Source organism: Phyllostomus hastatus, unplaced genomic scaffold (assembly GCF_019186645.2).
Source record: "Phyllostomus hastatus isolate PE091 unplaced genomic scaffold, TTU_PhHast_1.1 phas_scaffold_46, whole genome shotgun sequence".
Classification (NCBI taxonomy): Eukaryota; Metazoa; Chordata; class Mammalia; order Chiroptera; family Phyllostomidae; genus Phyllostomus; species Phyllostomus hastatus.
Window position 1 is genome coordinate 15,272,082 of NW_025334032.1, and position 19,055 is coordinate 15,291,136.

The 19,055-nt window shown below is 37.8% G+C and overlaps 1 protein-coding gene across 3 annotated transcripts in view; it reads left to right on the forward strand.

Moving 5' to 3' along the window:
- The window catches only part of MYO16 (myosin XVI), a 627,599-nt gene that overhangs the window by 564,295 nt on the left and 44,249 nt on the right, over positions 1-19,055 (forward strand). For all 3 annotated transcript variants that reach the window (XM_045821913.1, XM_045821912.1, XM_045821911.1), the window contains exon 33: positions 13,320-13,478. In XM_045821913.1, coding sequence (XP_045677869.1) covers positions 13,320-13,478 — 159 coding nt within the window. The remainder of the gene's footprint in view (positions 1-13,319; positions 13,479-19,055) is intronic.

A 19,055-nucleotide genomic window follows, 5' to 3' on the forward strand; every position in this document is an offset into this window, starting at 1 on the left:
AACTCTGACTCGTAATCAAACATACTCTTCCAAAAGAAATACCTATTTTAGAGAAAGAAAGAAGTGACATACACACAATGGGTACATCAGGGTATCTCACAAGCAAATACCCATGCTTTGCATTTTGGTTTTATTATTCTCCTTTGATGTGGAGAGATGGCTGATTTATGAAGAAGTAAGTGAGACAGAGAAATCTGGAGAAAAGCAAAGAGTGAAAACCATCATTGTGTAGGTATTTCCATGTCACCAAAAAGCAAACCAAAGTTCTCAGCAGTTAAATTACTTCCTGAAGTCACATTCATTTCTTGGAGTTATATTTGCTTAATTCCAGTTCTCAACTGAGATCACCAACTGGACGGGTCCAGGCTGGCTTTAACAGAAGGATGGAATGGACAGAGAGGAGAACAAATGACTACTTTAAAGTAGGGTAGTCCCTTATTTGGGAAGCACTTTATCTGCCCTTCCATTCTAAATGATAGCTTTGCTAGATAGAATAATCTTGGATGTAGGTCCTTGCCTTTCACAACTTTGAATATTTCTTTCCAGCCCCTTCTTGCTTGTAAGGTTTCTTTTGAGAAGTCAGCTGATAACCTTATGGGAACTCCTTTGTAGATAACTCTCTCCTTTTCCCTTGCTACTTTTAAGATTCTCTCCTTATCTTTAGTCTTGGGTAATTTAATTATCATGTGTCTTGGTGTGTTTCTCCTTGGGTACAATTTCTTTGGAACACTCTGAGCTTCCTGGACTTCCTGTAAGTCTATTTCCTTTGCCAGATTGGGGAATTCTCCTTCATTATTTTCCTAATAATTTTTGGCACCCCTATGATTCTGATGTTGTTATGTTTAAAGTTGTCCCGGAGGTTCCTAAACCTCTCCTCATTTTCTTGAATTCTTTCTTTTTCATTCTGTTCCAGTTAAATGTTTATTTCTTCCTTCTGTTCCAGATCATTGATTTCAGTCCTGGTTTCCTTCCCTTTACTCTTGGTTCCCTGTACATTTTTCTTTATTTCACTTTGCATACCCTTAAAAATTCCCCTCTATTTTGCAACTATATTCAGTCAAGTCTGTGAGCATCCTGATTACCAGTGTTTTGAACTCTGCATCTGAGGTAGGGTAGATATCTCCCCATTGCTTAGTTCTTCTGGAGTGTTGATCTGTTCTTTTATTTGGGCCGTATTTATTTGTCTCAGCACACCTGTTACATTGTAAGGGGCAGAGCCTTAGGTATTTGCCAGGGTGGGGCAAATACTTTGCTGCATTGTGGTACTGTTTGTAGGGGAGAGGTCAGAGAGGGAACAATGCCACTCTCAGTAATTTCCCCTGCTACCCACAAGCAAATTGACCTTCTGGTGCTTATTCCTGGATTGGTGGGTTTGTGTACATTCTAGGGTCCTGTGGGTCTTTCCAGCAAACTCTCCTGTGAGGCTGGGAGTTTCTCCTACTGTCACAGTCCCCAAAGGTTTTTAAAGCCAGAGGTTTTGAGGCTTTAGTTCCCCATGTTGGAGCCCTGGGTTGTGTTGTCTGTCTTGCTCTCCAGTTGTTCCTAAAGGAGTTAACCATCTCCAAGCCCTTATTATATGAAATTCTAAAGGGACTTATCTAAGAGAAAGAAGGAGATAAAAACTATGAAGAGTAAAATGACAACAAACTTGCAACTATCAACAACTGAACCTATAAAACAAAAAACAAACTAAGCAAAAAACTAGAACAGGAACAGGATCACAGAAATGGAGATCACATGGAGGGTTATAAGTGGGAGGGGGAGAGTGGGGGGAAAAGTACAGAGAATAAGTAGCATAAATTGTAGGTACAAAGTAAACAGGAGGAGGTTAAGAATAGTATAGGAAGTGAAGAACCCAAAGAACTTATATGCATGACCCATGGACATGAACTAAGTGGGGTGAATTCTGGTGGGAGGGGGATGCAGGGTGGAGGGGGATAAATGGGAGATAATAATAGGACAACTGTAATAGCATAATCAATAAAATATACTTAAAAAATGTAAGGTAGCCCCCACAGTATTTCTACCATTTCACACATTCTTTGTTAGGAAAGGAACCAATACCCAGCAGCATATCTTATAGACAAAATAGTATTTATTTCTTTTATTTTCATGAAAATTATATTAACTCTATTTTCTCTGTTGGTATTTAACCATTTTTATATATAGTTAATAATAGTGTCCCTAATGGATTTTTAGCAGATAAATTGCTTTATGAATAACCATTGTAGTCCTTAAGAAAAATATAATCTAAATTGGTCCATCTCAGGGACATTAGCTTATGCTCTACTTGTAACAGGCTGCTCTCATGTCTTCTGGCCCTCCCTTATCCCCATCACATAAACCTAAGCACAATGAGAGATTTAATTGAATCACTTATGTGTCATTCAAGACAGTAAAGCTCTAATTGTCAGCATTAATATCACTAGCATAGTTGCAGCTATGTGGTGGGGGGTGTGGAGGTGCTGTTCTTCATTCACTTACTCAGACTTGAAATCATGTCTAATTTACAGAGGCTGGGATAGTGACACAGGACAGAGGCACTGTGCTTTATGTATGGTGATGAGGGAATCCTAAAAATGCCTTTTTAATCTGATGATCATTAGGAAACCCAGTGATATGGTCTAGCTGCTCATCAGAGAGCACTTTCATTGCTGTGGGGATTGAATACATACTTGGAACCTTCTGTAACGATTTTAGAAAAATATTCCATTTTTTAAGATAATAAAATCAATCTATGACATGGCCCCAAGACATGCAGTTTTTTTTTTGTTTGTTTTTTTTCAGTGTTTAAAGTCTCAGAGGTTAACCTCAGGCAAAATGATGAAGCTAGCAAGAATATTTTGTGTTGCTGTTTGCTATTTGCCTCAAATTTTCAAAGAGGTTTGGAAAAATCATTAAATAACAAGAGCAAGATTTATTTATTTACTCATTTATTCAAAAATGCAGTAATAATCTATTTTGTGCCTGGAATTATACTAAGTTGTATGGACTTTAAAAATAAATGTGGGGTCTGCCCATAAGCAGCTTACAACAGGGAAACATGAGAAGTCCAATGTATCTAGGCAGTGAGAAAGTTTTTATGTGAAGATATTATTTTGAATTCACAAAATGGTACTTACTCTCGATGCTTATGAACTGTGGCATTTTTATTCAATTCTTTCTACTCTCTTTCAGTTTTAAATGCTTATGGTGACCAACTAAATTGATTTCCCACACCATAAATATACTATTTGAAACATTAGTCTAGAAGGTGGGATTTATGGAGGGATGGAAGGAGAGGGACTAAAGCAACAGGAGAGAAAATACCAGAACAGGAGGACCCCTCCCTCATGCTAGAAGCTAGTGTGTGCTCCATTCTGCACTATGATTAATTCAAAGGCATGATGACATAATCATGTTATGTTTTGGAATAACTACATCAGGGTATGTGGAAAGGATTTTTAATATTTATTCACATGTAAACATGTTAACTTTAGAAGTGATCAATGAGAAATGATTCATTGTGGGGCATATGAAAAGGGAAACCCTACTGCTGACCTGGCCATTTGGTGGTTTCTTTCTGCAGTGAACTGAGAATCCAATGGAGACACAGGGTTATCCCTGCCCGCACTGTCCCTGCTGTTCAGCCTTTCCAAGTAACTGACATCTATTCTGATATGCCACTGCAATAGCTCAAGGACAATTCAGTCCAACGTGCATATGATTTAGAGGCACAACGATTGAGTAATGCCAACCAGTCTACCTCTAGAAAAGGGTAAACTCATAGGGGCTATCAAAGAAACAGTACAGGAAGCTTGAGACTTTTGACAAAAATTTAAGTCTTCATAGGTATATTTATTTTATTAGGTAGGGCCTCAGAGCTGTTGGCTGGTAGTCAGCCAGTGTGGGCAGGTGAGGTTCTACAGATATGCAGGGTTACCACCATACTATTGTTAAAATATTGAAATATCTTTGTGCCAGTTGGAAATGCTCATTGTACTGAGCCTTGCAAATTTCCCATTACCCACCCCGTCACCTTGGGTGCATTGACCCCAGACCTGCCCAGTTTTTTCTCAGTTAAATATTGGCTTGGCAAGAGGCTTAAGGTATATGGCTTCTATCTATTCCAATGGGCCCTGGCCTGTGCCCTTTGGTTATTAAATATTTTAGGTGGGTAAATTTTGTAATTAGTTCTGACAAGAATTTTGAAATGACTCTACACACACCACTGCTTTTTGTTTTTTAACTTTTGTTGGTTTTACTGGTTCTCTCTGATCTGCTGCAAATGTATCAGTGAGATTCATGCTAACAATTAGATTTACTGTCTCATATGAGACGTTAAGTGATTCATCCAAAACTCTCACTGTGCTGAGGTTTACATGGTGGAGATAGGAGAGGGCCAGAAGGCACTAGAATGGCATATTACAAATGGAGCACAAGCTAATGTCCCTGAAATGGAGCAACTGTAGATGATATTTTTCTAAAGGACTGCCGTGGTTATACCTACAACAATTTATCTACTAAAAATCCAAGAAGAGTTCTATTCATAGCTATATATGTAAGTGGTTAAATACCAACAGAGAAAATAGAGTTAACAGAATTCTCATTAAAATAAATACATACATAAATACTCTTTTGTTATAAGGGGAGCGTTGGTTGTTTACCTTAGAAAGAATGTGTGAACTGGTAAGAAGTGTTCATGAGGGCTCCCCTGTGTTGGTATTTTCAGATGATGGGTGTCACTAGCATACCGTCCATATGACACCATGCAAGTATCACAATTACTAAATGCTCCTGATAAAAAAGCAGGCATATTATTTTCTCCACCTTTGCTTTCTGGAGAAAGTAAGGGGGAGCCATGTACCAAAAGCACATGCTGCTGAGACCAACAGTGCTGCTCTGCAGGAGTTGCGTTTTAGGACTCCTGGATTTACGTTACCACCTGGCATTTAGGAAATGCAAAAATAACAGGAATATAAATAACCACATGACCTATGAAATTATACATGAGGAATGGGTCTCCTGGCAAGGCCAGCTTGGTGTTTAGGTGTTACATATTCAGCTAATTATAGGAAAGGCAAGCTCCCCAAGAACAGGGAAAGGAAAAAAATTGATGTGTTTTTTGTCTTGTTTTTTCCTCCATTATGGCAGGGACAGAATAGACAGGCACAAAAGGATCCAGTTAGTTAAATTTGAAAGAAAATTGGCACAACATAATTTTATGTGCATTTTTGGGCCCTGAAAGCCTTATTTATACTGACAGTCATTTTTTAGCTTTACTATCAATATATTCTTCCCCAGCTCAGCGCATATGTTGTTGAAGATATCACTTTATTTCCTGCTTTAGTTGGTGTTTTCTAGTGCAAACCCTCTCCTTAGACTTGGCAGGGGAGTGGGTAGCAGGAGCTAAGAGGAGGGGACAAGGAAGCATTTCCATTCTACCCTACTTAACCCAGAGGATAAGTGCTTGTGGCACTTTCTGCCACAGAAGAATGCTTAAGACACAAGTTCAAGAGGAATTTTGATCTACTAAAGAGTGGAGGTTTCATAAGGGGTTATTAAAAAAGAAGCAAGAAATGCTGGGGGGGCAGCTCTAGCCTTTTAAGGTCTGTAGCATGTAGGACAATTGTTTTCTCCATCCTTTCCAACTGTTACAGTGTTATATATTTTGTTTCTTAACTGATAAAGTTCTTATAGAAATATAACTGTATTGTGGAGCACTGCTGTGTCACCAGAGTGAACTCATGGAAATGTTTGCTCTGTTCCCAGTTCTGTGTTGCTCTCAGACACTGAAGCCCTCTGTTGATACATTTCAACAACTATTAGCAAAAGGATGATAAAGTTGGATTCACCAGGTCAGTTAGACTTGTGCTAGACAAAACATACACAAAATCATTGTGTACCTTTGGTAAATGTACACATCTCTTGAATAATACACCCCTTTACTCACACGTTGTATGTTGTTACACAACTCTACATGTGAAATCTCTTCTTATTTGACTTTAGGATCAGCCCTGTGCCTATGTGAATTCTTACACTTGATATTTATCTTTCTCTGAGGCAATATGCCAGATATTTGGGGTTTAGTTCACTTTCTAGAAGCTTATTACAGCAGAATGCCATATTCCTTATTTGTATTTCTTATTCATGTACATTAATAAAAGATTTTAGAAAAATCAGAGATGTAAAATGAATTGATTGTTCATTGTATCATGAACAAAATTTGGTTGAACACAAATGGTGCCAGTTTGGGGGTCTAAGTGATCCTATCCAAATTTAATTACATACCATCTATGCATTTCAGTAAGTACAGGCTAGCTATACTCCTAAATTTTAGAAATGAGAACTTGAGAAGCAGCAGGGCCATGCCAGCCACTTCTGTGCATGTCTGTGCTTTTCCTTAATGGCAAATAGGAAAAAACAAGCATGCTCTCTGTGCAATAGCCTTTCTGAAGAGGAATTTTCCTATAGAGTTGCAGAATGAATTAGAGCCAGCATGAGTAATGAGTTTAAAATGTATTTTCACAATTTTTATGCCTCACATTGCACTCACAGTATTTTAAATCAGTCGAACAACTATAGTTTGTTTTTCTCCTGCATTACTGAAACCTGTATCCTATCTTATCAGTTTCCAAAATACATTCTAAAATTATCTCAAGTTAAGGTAACTAAGAGAGCAATGTTTTTAAGCTTTCTTCTTAAAGAAACACTATATCGCTCATTCCTTTCTCGTTGTCCTTGACCTTTCTGTGACATTTGGTACTGTCCACCTCCCTTTGGCTTTGCAAAGCCCTTTGCTTCTGCCATCCCCCCTCTGCCAAGCCCCTCCACCCCGCCCCAAGCCTGCACCTGCCTGTTTGTATCCACTGTCACATGTGTGTCACCTTCTGCCTCCTTACTCATAGGAATATGGCTCTTCCTGGAAGAAATCCTCCCTACTGAGATTCCCAAGTCTCTCCTAGACATTTTCTCTTCTGTCCTAATGAATGCCCTTATTCAAATAACTGCCACATAGTTTAACTCTTGGGTATGTGGCTGTCACTTCAAAATCAACATACACAGCCCCAAACTCATCCCCATATTTGGGCATCTGGCTGGTCTTGACTTACTCCCTGCCCCTCAACTCAAAAACATCATTAACTTGGCCTACTCCCTGACTTCTCTGTCCTTCTGACACTACCTCTCTCTAAATTCTCTCTGCTTTTCTGTTTCTAAGCTCTCCTTGAAGTTAATCCAGCTATATCTATATATCTATATATCTATATATCTAATTTTTGGTAGATTAACAGCATTTGCAAAATAGTCTTTGCCATGGCTAGGTGGCTCAATTGGTTGGAGCATGGTCTGCAACACCAAAAGGTTGAAAGTTGGATCCCCAGTCAGGGAACCTCATACCTAGGTTTCAGGTTTGATCCTAGGTTGGGACAGGTACAGTGCACAGGAGTCAACCAATGGATGTTTCTCTTTTACATTGATATTTCTCTCTCTCTCTCTCTCTCTCTCTCTCTCTCTCTCTCTCTCTCTCTCTCTCTTCTCTCTTCCTTCTTCCCTCTCTCCTTCCCTCCCCACCTCTTTCTCCCTTCCTCTCTCTCTCAAATCAACAAAAACATGTCCTTGGGTGAGGATTAAAAAATAGTCTTTTTCATGTTACCCCTTACTCAAAATGTTTGCTGGAACCCACTTGTATGATACCACATAAGCTCCCACTTCCCAGGATAGAGTTGGGTCAGAGCCAGCCTCTTTCTCCTGAGCACGCTAAGTTCTGACTCTCTTGCTTTACATCTTTTTGCTTCCTTTCCCCTCCTCCTCTCCACATTCTGCCCATGCTTCAAAATGCAGTGTTTTTACCTCCTGCCCATACCCCAAAGGCTCACCTGGCTGTTACATCCCCATCTGCACTATGGATTCCTGTAACATTTTGCACAGCTTTCATTCCAGTCCCTGGTCTTCTGCTGCCTTAGTATTTGCATAGTAGGGACCATGAAGGCAATCACCATTTTTTCCCCCAAAGCCTGAGAAAAGACACCCACTAGAATGTACCCTGGATATCCCTTCCACACACATTGACCTATTATGCATCAAAGGTTTTAACACACACACAAACACACACACACACACAACCACAGACATTAACTCAGCTGAGTAGGACAAGAATCCTGCAATGATCATCCAGATTATTCATTCCTAAATTCCCAAGACAGAGGTGCAGTTTTCATTGTGTCTTTTCTTCTTGAGCTCATGGTGTCAGTATTCAAGAAGGAGAATACAGGAAAAAAATTGAAATTTAATATGCCACACAGTGAGAAGGACCATGTGGAAAAACTAAAGTGAGGAGTAGGAACAGAAGTTGACCTGGGGCAGGGAGAGAGATAACCTGGGGCATTTTCTAGAAGGTGATTTGGAAGGCCCTTCTGCTCAGGGAAGGTTTGGGCAGAAACTTCAGGCTCCCTTGGGGAGAGAAAGAAGCTGAGTGAGCGATGCAGGGGTGGCATGTTGCAAATGGGGTATTTGGGAATAAGGAATCAGGTTATGGAGAGTCTCTCAGCTTCAGAAGACCTTTGGATCCTAATCCAATGAAAATAAGAAACCAGTGGAGAGACTTAAGTGGGGAAAGGGTGTGGTCTGACTGAGACTTTATAACAGGCTTTCTCATCCTCTGCACTATTGACATTCTGGGAGGGATAGTTCTTCTTTGTGGGGGGCTATTCTATACATCGTAGGGTGTTTTGTAGCATCCCTCTTGTCTACTCACTAGGTGCCAGTAGAATCTCCTTCCCCCACCATGACAACCAAAAGCATCTCCAGACATTGCCAAATGTTGCTCAGGGGTGGGAGAGTAGGGGGAGGGTGGGGTGGCAATATCACCTCCTATAGAAAACCACAGTTTCACCCACCCAGCATGATATTTTAGTTATATAAAAACTAAAACAGGACAACTCATTTTTTGTATAGTTATATAAAAACTATATAACTATTTTGTTAGTTATATAAAAACTAACACAGGGATTTGTATTTACATTTAGAGATTTGCTAGAACCCTCTCAGCAGATTAAGATTCAACTTAAATGTGCCTTGTTTGCATACTTGTAATTAATAAGCATATCCTAATGTAAGGGCAAGACTTCTTTTTTATCTTTTGAGTCAGATGCCAGTATGATTCATTTCTCCCATACCTGTAAAAACAGCACTAGGCAGGGTCACAGAGAAATCCTACTTACAGGTTAAAAGAAACCACCATAGGTATATAAATCAGCCAGTGTTACAATGCACTTGACCAAAGGATGTCACTAAACTACACAAACCACCGATTTTACAAGATACAGAGATAGAATGATGACTCAGATATACCTTAAATCATTATACAGTATTTTACAGTTCTTACTTCTCTACTTGTTATTCTTTGAGAATCTCAAATATTTCCTCTTAGAGTGACTGACTTTTTTTTCACCCTCAAAACCCTGGTGGCCACTGCTTGGAGGCATGAGCAAACTTGAAGACTTTGCTTGTTTCGCATTATTCCTTTGAAAATTCACCATAAACATGCATTTTGTACATGCACTTTTGTAACTAAGGCTTCTTCAGACTTAATGCCAATGTCTTCTTGATTTGTCATTGTTGTGATTTCTTCAGTGCTTAAGTACAGGGTAATGGGTATACTTTTGACAAGGAACATTTCAACCACCATGTACTACACTGACACTTTATGAAAAAAATCAAATTATTGAGAATTTCTGTATTTGACCTTCATTGTGGCTGAATCAAAATATTAACACACTTGGGCACAGATAATTTTATGTGATTTTATGTGCAGTAACTTGGAGTACGGGTGTTTATGAGCAAAGGTTGACACAGAATTTACTATGCTAAGAATGCCCCAGTCAGTATTAATGAATAAGGATAATCCCAAAGTGAGGGCACCTACACTGATTTTGCAACTCTATTTCAGTGGACAAAGTACAATTTTTCAACCTACAGTTCCTGGTTCCTCAGTTACCACTGAGGCATGGGTGGTAAAGCCACAGAAAAGAAGTGGCCTTATCCTTTTATACCAGCAAATGATATAAGGAGGGAAGACTTTTCATAAGGGGCCAACCACAGGAATGAATGTGGGTGGGTGGTAGAGTCCCGCATGCCTTAGTCTGAATCCATTTGCAACAACTAACTAATTGTGAAATGTCTACATGTAGATTAACCTTCCCAAGCCTCAGTGACCTCATCTTGAAAATAGGCATGACAGTGACAACTCTTCAGAATTGTTAGGAAAATAAGAGCTAACTCAAGTATCACATCTAGCAGGGGTGGTAATTATTACATAAGCAATGTGAATAATAATCATGAGGTTGGCCATTAATTCTTGTCTTACATTAAGGAAGACTTATTTTCTTATTCCAATTCAGAGCCATCCTCCAGTAGACATATGCTTTTAATATAAAAATAGAAAGAAAATCTTAGTAGATAATGTAAAAGTCACAGCCTATTGTGACAAATTTAAACATATTTTTTGGCTACAATTTCACCTACTGATCAGAAATATGAAGATTTTTTTAACTTTAGTAACAAAACTGGAGGTTTTGACTATGATTTAAATATATCAATTGTTAATGAGACAGAACTCAGTTGTGAGGAAAGCTAGCATCAAATATTTGTACCAAGACACAACGTCTCAGAGAATTGAGAATCTTGTACCTCCACATAGAAGAGGACTGCCCCATTTACCCAGGGAGGTTCTTCCTGCTTCACACCCTTTTGTTGTGACCTCCCATTGCACTGAGAACAAAAGCTAAACTTCTGCCTGAGATGGCCTCCCTAGCCCTGGGTGATGTGCCTGTCCCATTTCTCACACACCCTTTGCTTCCAGGTGCCCAACTCAATAAGATCCTACTACCTGGTTCTGTGAAAAAGGTGAGATTTTTCCTGCTTGGTGTCTTCACACATGTGGGAGTTTGTCTGTTTACACAGACGCTTCTTTCCCTCCTTTTACTATGAGCCTAACTGCGACTTCCTAGATGTGTTTTCCTGAGCCATGCTGCCTGAAAAATGTTGGCTGCTCCCCCACCATCACTTTCCATTAAGTTTTATACCCAGCCGGGAATCCACCACTTTTAATTATCTACTTGTTTATTTGCTTCTTTGTCTGTTGTCAAACTGGGCAGTAAGCTTCAAGCTGCCTGTCTGTGGTATTCATTATTGTATCTCCAGCACCTGGAGGGTGTCAGGCACTTAGCAGGAACTCAATAATAAACAACTAAATTACAGAACTTAAAAAAAAACAGTTTGAAGACAAATAAAAGTTGTTGCATGTCTGTGTCTTGTGTCTTGAGACATCTTTTAAACAAAACCTGATTTACTAACTTTCCAAAGACAAAAAAAAGTGGTGGGGGGAGGATAGAGTTGACCAAATTGAATAGATATTCTTTCAGTTACAGCCTGTTTGGTAATTGCACATTGTGAAGAGCTAAGATCACATGACCTCATAGTCATCACTGTTCTTACACACATTGACTTGATCAAAGCCTTTTGCTTATTTTTTTAAGTGCAAGGAGTAAGGAGCTACAGTGGCTTACTTGGATCATTGAAATATAAACTCTCCTGCTTGATTTTCAAAACACTGTTCATTTTGCCTTCATTCTGTATAGCATTCTCTACTTTAAACCTTAGCAACCTTCCTTTTTTGGGCAGATTGGGCCCTTCTTTGTGCTGCACATTACTTACTTGTAAATGAGTGGTCACTGCACTGTGGGTGATCTGAATATGATGCTCTCTGGTGGGTAGGAAGAAGCAGGGTAGTTAGTGGAGAGCACTTTCTAGACAGAGGAAATGCTAAATGGAATAGACCAGAGACTGAAATATGGAGCAACTGGGAAAATGTCCATGGCCTGTAGTGCTACTTAAATGTCTCAAGGGAAAGAGGAGAGAATGTCCAGGAGGAAGAGTTATAAAGGATCATGTCAAGCCCAGCCTTGGGAGCCAAGCTCTAGAGAGCTTCCTGGCCTGCCTCTCCTTCCTTTCTTCTTTCCTCCCACCTCTCCCCTTATCTTTCCTCTTCCTGTCTTAGAATTTAAACTGCAATTCATTGAAATGATGCAAAATGACATAGTCTAATTTGTCTTATAGTGAAAAATAAAAACTGAGTGATGATCAGAATACATAGGTTAAAATTCTGTTCTACCTCTTTCCAGCTACATGACCTGGGTGAGCATAATTCCCCTTACAGGAATATGGAGATAACCTCTCTATCTACTGAAGTCCATGTTATGGGGATCATGGCAGATAAACTGTTCTTCCCCTTGTAAAGTGCAAGAAGCAAATTATGCTTATTATCCTTTCTGAATAATTTGTTAGCCTAAAACTTCAAACAGCCCCAACTAAAGACAGCCAGAATTTACTGTGCACCAACAGACAAGAGCAGAAATAGCATTCATATCTTTGATATTGAATAAAAATCTCCCAGTAAGTTGGGACTTTTCTGAAGTCCCTTGAGAAGCAAGAGCCAATCCCATGTATGCCTGGCCAGTCTGAGAAAGGGAGCCTGACTTGGTGAGAGAGAGAGCCAGTGTGACACCATGATGACAATTGTGCTTGATTTGCACACTCTCACTTGTGGATCCTGCCTGAGGATAATATTGTTATTATGTAATAGTCTACCTCAGCTAGATATTGTTACAAACCTTAGAATATGTTGTATTTTACTTTATTATTAATTTTGAAAAAATAATAATCATATTTTGAAAAATCCTTATTTGGCTTTTCAAACTAATTTGGACAATGATTTCTGTGTTTGCACATCTCAGAGCATTCCATTTGGTAAATGTTTGGTGAACATTTAGGTAATTTTATTAGGGTATAGAATACAGAGGTAAGGGTCTAAAGTTTAGTATTCCTTAATGGTTAAAACACATTTTATAATAATGTCAAAAATATATTTCTTATTTTATTCCCAAACTGTAAGATTATTTCAGCTCCACTTAGTTTAGTAATTCAGAAAACTTCTCAAACATAACTATTGCCATACTATTAGGAAGTAGACAATGCTATAATGACAAGTTATTTGACCTATGACATCAAAAGTTCTCTATATGGGTGTTTGAAAATAAGAAATTATCAAATTTATTTTCACTACTCAGTTTAACAATGCTTGTTGAATATTTTATAGACCACATGTTTAGCAGTTGAATATTGTGTAGGCCATAATTTGATTAATATTGTTACTAAGTTATTTTTAAATGTAATTAATGTTTGATTTGATAAGTTGTATTATTCCCTTTCAACATTTTATTTAACTTATTCAGTATATTGCAGCAAAAAAAAGAATACTTTTTTTCTAAAATTTATTTTAGGTTTTGAAACTAACATGAACCTAACTAGCCGAGATGACTCCGGTACATCAGAGATTGTGTCAGAGACTCAAGACAGAAATGCGAATAGCCATGGAGTTCAGTCATCTAATCCACTCTCCAGTGCTATCACTACTGAAAATGGAAATTCTATCTCAAATGGTAAGCACTTTTCAAACTCAGAAGTAAACAGATAAGTTTTAAGTTGTATCAACTTCTTAGGGAGAATGTATTTAAAACATAAAAATGAAGTAGGCTGAAAAACTGGAAAGTCGAATATGAACTATGAAGCTTCACTGTAGGGTAGGTTAAATTAAGGAATTAAAATTGTATGCAGTATTAGGTGACTTTTCAGAGATACTTATGGAGTACTTGGTCTATGAGAACTAGTATAAAATGAGACTTAAACTGAGCAGAAGGAGAGGGGTGCTAATCTTTTTCTTCTCATACCTAAATAATGTAAAGGAAAATAATATTGAGGGCATGGTAAATGTCAAACTGGCTTTAAATATAATATTTAATTCAACTGTATCAATATATCATTTAGAAATTGGCTTGACCATGTGAATCCAAAGTTGTCTAATAGTACCATAAACAAGTAACTTATTTTTCTCACACATAAAAGAAGCCCAGGTCTTCTAGCAATGGCTGATGCAAAGATGTAGACCAACCCTTTTCTGAGAACATCCCAAAAGAGCTGAACAAAACACTTTTTTTTTTATTCAAAGCACTAGACAATACTAACACAGTGAAAAGACAGGGACACTGGGCGGGGGGGGGGACTGAAAAAATAGGTATGTAATGCAATGGAGGCCAAGCAAAGAACCCCATGTATTCTAGGCTTTTCCCCAAGGGATGTGTAGGCACTCACTGAGAGCAGAGAAGCCTAGGCTGCACTTCTGACTGTCTCCTAGGATTATGGGGACAGACTGAGTCCAGAGTGTTCCAATGTCATGGGGTGGGGCCTTGAAGTGTTCATTCTAAAGGCCATATATTAGTCAGAATCAGGAACCACAGCTCATCTGTGAATCATCTCAATAGAGCTTTAGGGATTGATATGATACACAGGTACCTGGGAGAAAAATAAACAAACAAATGGATATGTATGTGTGTGGATATATATATGTATATGTTAATATATACATATATAAATATATCCCAATTATACCATCCTACACTTCAATTCAATACATAGTCAAGAAGCAGGCACAAAATAAGCTGAAAAATTATAAGCAGAAATAGCAGTCAATTGCAGTATATCCATGTATGCTCAAAAGATCAGAGTTCAAAAGCACATACTGTACTTTAGTATAAGTATGTTTACTATGCCCAATGAGATAAATGATTGAGAATCTCAGCAGAACTGGGAAACTGTAAAAACCTGTCAAGTGGAAATTCTGAAATTAAAAAATACTATCATAAAATTAAGTACAATGGAGGATAAGTTTAAAGTTAATTAGAAACAGTAATTTAAAAGTAAAAACCTGAGGAAGTAAAAGATCAGAAAATATCCACAATGAGACACAAAGAAGCAAAAGAGAAGAATGGAAATTCCAAAAAATGGCTTAGAGGCATAAAGGATACAGTCAGGGAGAAGGATTATTGGAATCCTAGGGAAAGAAGAGAAGTTACAAGGGCAAGAGAAAAGATTTGGAGAGAAATGTTAGAGAATTTCTGATGCTGATGAAGCATCAAGAAACTGATTTGAACTGGCAGTTTCCTATAAAGTTCAATGTACACTTTTCATATGACCCACCAATCCCATTCCTGGGTATTTACTCAAGAGAAATGAAAACAAGTCCACACAAACACATGTATGCAAATGCTTATGGTGCCTTTATTCATAATCACCTAACACTGGTAATAAAGTGTTCTTCAGCTAGTGACTGGATTCTGTCAGCTGGCTATTGCTGTGTAAAAATACCCCTCCACCCTGAACTTAGAGGCTAAATGCAATGAACAGCTATTATTTTGCAGTTTCTTTGGGTCAGGAATCTGGATTTGGCTGAGCTGAATGCCTTTAGCACGAGGTCTATTGTGAGGCAGCCATCACTTCTCAACCAAAACTATAGTCATCTTGATGCTTGATTGATAAATGGTCTATTTACAAGATTACTTACATGGCTCTTGACAGGCCTCAGAAGATCCACTTCCCAGCTCACTCACCTGGGCTTCTCCATAAAGGTAGCCTCACAACAGGGCAGCTGGCTTCCCCCAGAGCAAGCAATCCAGAAGACAGCCAGAATAAACACTCATGATAGAAGTCACAGTCTTTATACAGCTTGTTTTGGGAGGAGACATCTAGCACTTCTGCCACATTCTGTTTTTTAAAAGCAAGTTATATATTTAGTCCACTGATGCAAGACAATTACATGAGTGTCAGTGACTAGAGCCAGGCCCATTAAAGGCCTTATTCAAGCCTACCAGCAGCAAATGGAAAAACTCTGTAATAAAAAACCATGAACTATTATACATGACAAAATGGATGAATCTCAGATGCATTGCACTAAGGGAAAAAACCTAGAATTAAAAGATGATAAGTATGGTTCCATTTATATAACATTTGGAAAACTTGAAGCTCTAGAACAGAAAGCATGGGTGTTTGCCAGAGGCTAGGTATAGTGCAGGGTGCAGAGGATGCACTGTCTTAGTCACTTCAGGCTGCTGTAACAAAATGCCATAGACAGGGTGACTGGTAAACATCAAAAATTTATTGCTCCATTTCTGGAGGCTAGAAGTCCAAGAACAGTGTCCCAGCACGGTCAGGTTCCTGGGAGGGTCCTCTTCCAGGTTACAGACTGCTGACTGTCCATGTCTATATCCTCACATGGCAGAAGGGGCCTGGGAGCTCTATGGGGACCCTTTGATAAGAGCACTAATCCTGTTCATGAGATCTCTGCCCTCATGACCTGATGTCCTCCCAAAGTCCCCACCTCCACGTACCATCACGTTGGGGATTAGGATTTCAACATGGGTTTGGGGAATACCAGCATTCAGACCATAGTAAACTGCAAAGGGGCATGCAGTGCTATTGACAAACAGGAATGCATGTGTTCCTATAAATTCACAGATGTGTGCATGTAATAAGGGTGAATCTGTCTGTATGTGACTTTGATGAAAATATTAAAGAAAATATGCAAAAGCTGAGTAGAATAAATAAAAAGGAAACTACTCCTAGGTGTATCACTGGTAAAAAAAAAAAAAGACTAAGCATGAGTCTTTAAGGCAGCCAGAAATGAAAAAGACAAATTACTTTTAAAGGAGCAGCAATTAAAGTATAAAGACAATGAAAGAATATATTTGACATGCTCAAATAAAATAAGTGTCAATCTAGAATTTTATAAACAATAAAAAACTCCTATAAGAATGAAGGGGAATAAGGATATTTGTAGAAAAAAACTGAAAGAATTAAACATGGGCAGATCCAAAATGCTCAGAGATTCAATGAGGAATGAAGAACAATTTAGCGAGGTCAGGAGAGGGTAAAAGAACAATATTTAATATTATACACTGATAAATCAAGCTAGTAGGTTATAATTTCAAAGGCAACCACCAAAAAAAATACTAGTAGGGTATATAATTCCCAAACTAATTTAAAGAGTAAAATAGAATAATAAAGTCAATCCACTTAAAAGTTGGAGGAATAGGGGAGTTAAAAAGGGAATATCTGAAAGATAAGACAAATAGAAAGGTCTTAGATAGTAGATAAAAAAGCATTTTGGAAAACAGTTAAATTTAATTGAATCCCATTAAACTTTAAAAGACTCTCATCTTGTATAAGTTCACATAAAAATAAATTGATTAATATATTTTAAAGCCTAAAATTCCTAAAGAACGTGTAAAACATGAGGATACTGAAAGTTTCAATGTAGAGAAACAGAAAAGGAAAAGATTTCCCATGTAAATATTTTAAACCAACAATTCTCATCTATTTGGAAAATAAAATTTACATTTCTGTTACACACACAGGCACAAAATTTTAACTAGTGAAATTTTGTTGACAATGAAATTTAACAGAATTTTTGCGGTGCTGCTAACCTCTTAATGGAAATTTATAGCTTTAGACATATTATTGCAAAAGACAAAGGCTGAAAATCAGTGCTAAAAATGTGAACAAGTTAGAAACATAAAAACTTAAAAATGAAGAAAATGAAAGTATAATAAAAATAAAGACATAAGTTACTCAAATATAAAACAAGCAACAAAGCCAAAAGTTGGTTCTTTCAAAAAATTTCTTTGAAACACTAATAAATTGATAATTCTCTTATAAGGGCAACAAATAAGTAAAGAAAGTAGAGACAAATAGCCCATACTAAGGATAAAAAGGGGGACCTACCACAGATCTCGCAGAAGCAAAAATTAAGAAGAGTACATTATGAACAGATTTCTGCCAAAATCAATTTGTAAATTTAGATGAACAGATATATTCCTTAAAAAAATGCAAGCAACCAAAATGGAGAGAAGAAATAGGAAAACTAAATAATAATATGCATATTAAATTAATTTAATTTGTAATTGAATACTTTTCTACAAGATAAACTGTAGGCCCAAATAGCTTTTCTGGTTAGTTCTCTCAAAATTCTAAGGTTTAAATAAGTCCAGTGGTACATAAACTCTTCCAGAGACTAGGAGGATGGGGGCAGGAACAAATCTCCCAGCTTTCACAAACAGCCACTTAATTTACAACAAACTTGGCATTGTAGGACACTGGGGAAGCATAATCAACTACTATCTGCAAGAAGAAAAAAATGAAATTTGACCTTTACTCCTTGCTATTCACACAAAACAATTCCTGGTAGACTATAGATCTAAATGTCAAATATAAAATAAAATATATAGAAGAAAATGTGGGAAAATATCATTTTTATCTCAGAAAAGAAAGGATTCCTTTAAAAGAACATAAAAGAATGCTAACCTTAAAGAAAAAATTTATATATCTAAATATATTATAAATAGGTTCATACTCAGAGTTTACTTAAATTAAAAACAAAAAAAGATAGCATTGGAAAATTGGACAGGATATGTGAATAAGCACTTAAATAAACATTTTTAATAGGGTCAAACCTTGCTGGTAATTAGAGAAATGCACATTAAAACCATACTGTGATACTACTACATAGCCTATAGAATGACAGAATTGACTAGCAAGGATGAGGAACATAGGGATTGCCAGGACAGCAGGAGCCTATAGTGATATGGCAAGAGAATAATGGGCATTTTGTGGATAGCTAACAGTGTTCTACTGCTTGACTTGTATGGTAGTTACAATTCCACAATTTAAAACTATTTGGGGAGAGAAAGAGAGAAAGAGAGAGAGAAGTGGGGGGAGAGAAGTTTCCCCTGTGGAACTTCATGGCCCTCAGATATTCGCAATTCTGTCTCTTGCTGCCCCCAAGGTCAGTGCTGGGAATGTAGTTTTTCAGCTGAGCAGACCCAAAGATGTTCATTGCTGATTTACAAAGGAGGAAAGGGAAAATGGAATAGGATAAAAAGTAGCCATGGCAATTAGCTAGTCACACTTTGGGAGTAGGCTGGCAGTGGGTAGGTGGTTGGGAAAGATTTGTTCAAGCTTAGTGTTAAGGTCTCTGGAGTAATGTGGGAATGTTCTGTTGGTCGGGGGCAGGGGAGATGGTTTTAATCACAGACACACTGAGAGAGAGACAGGGGGTGGGGGGAAGGGAGAGAAGACCCCCAAAGAGGTTGCAGATAATAATTATAACTATTTGGCTCACAAAAAGA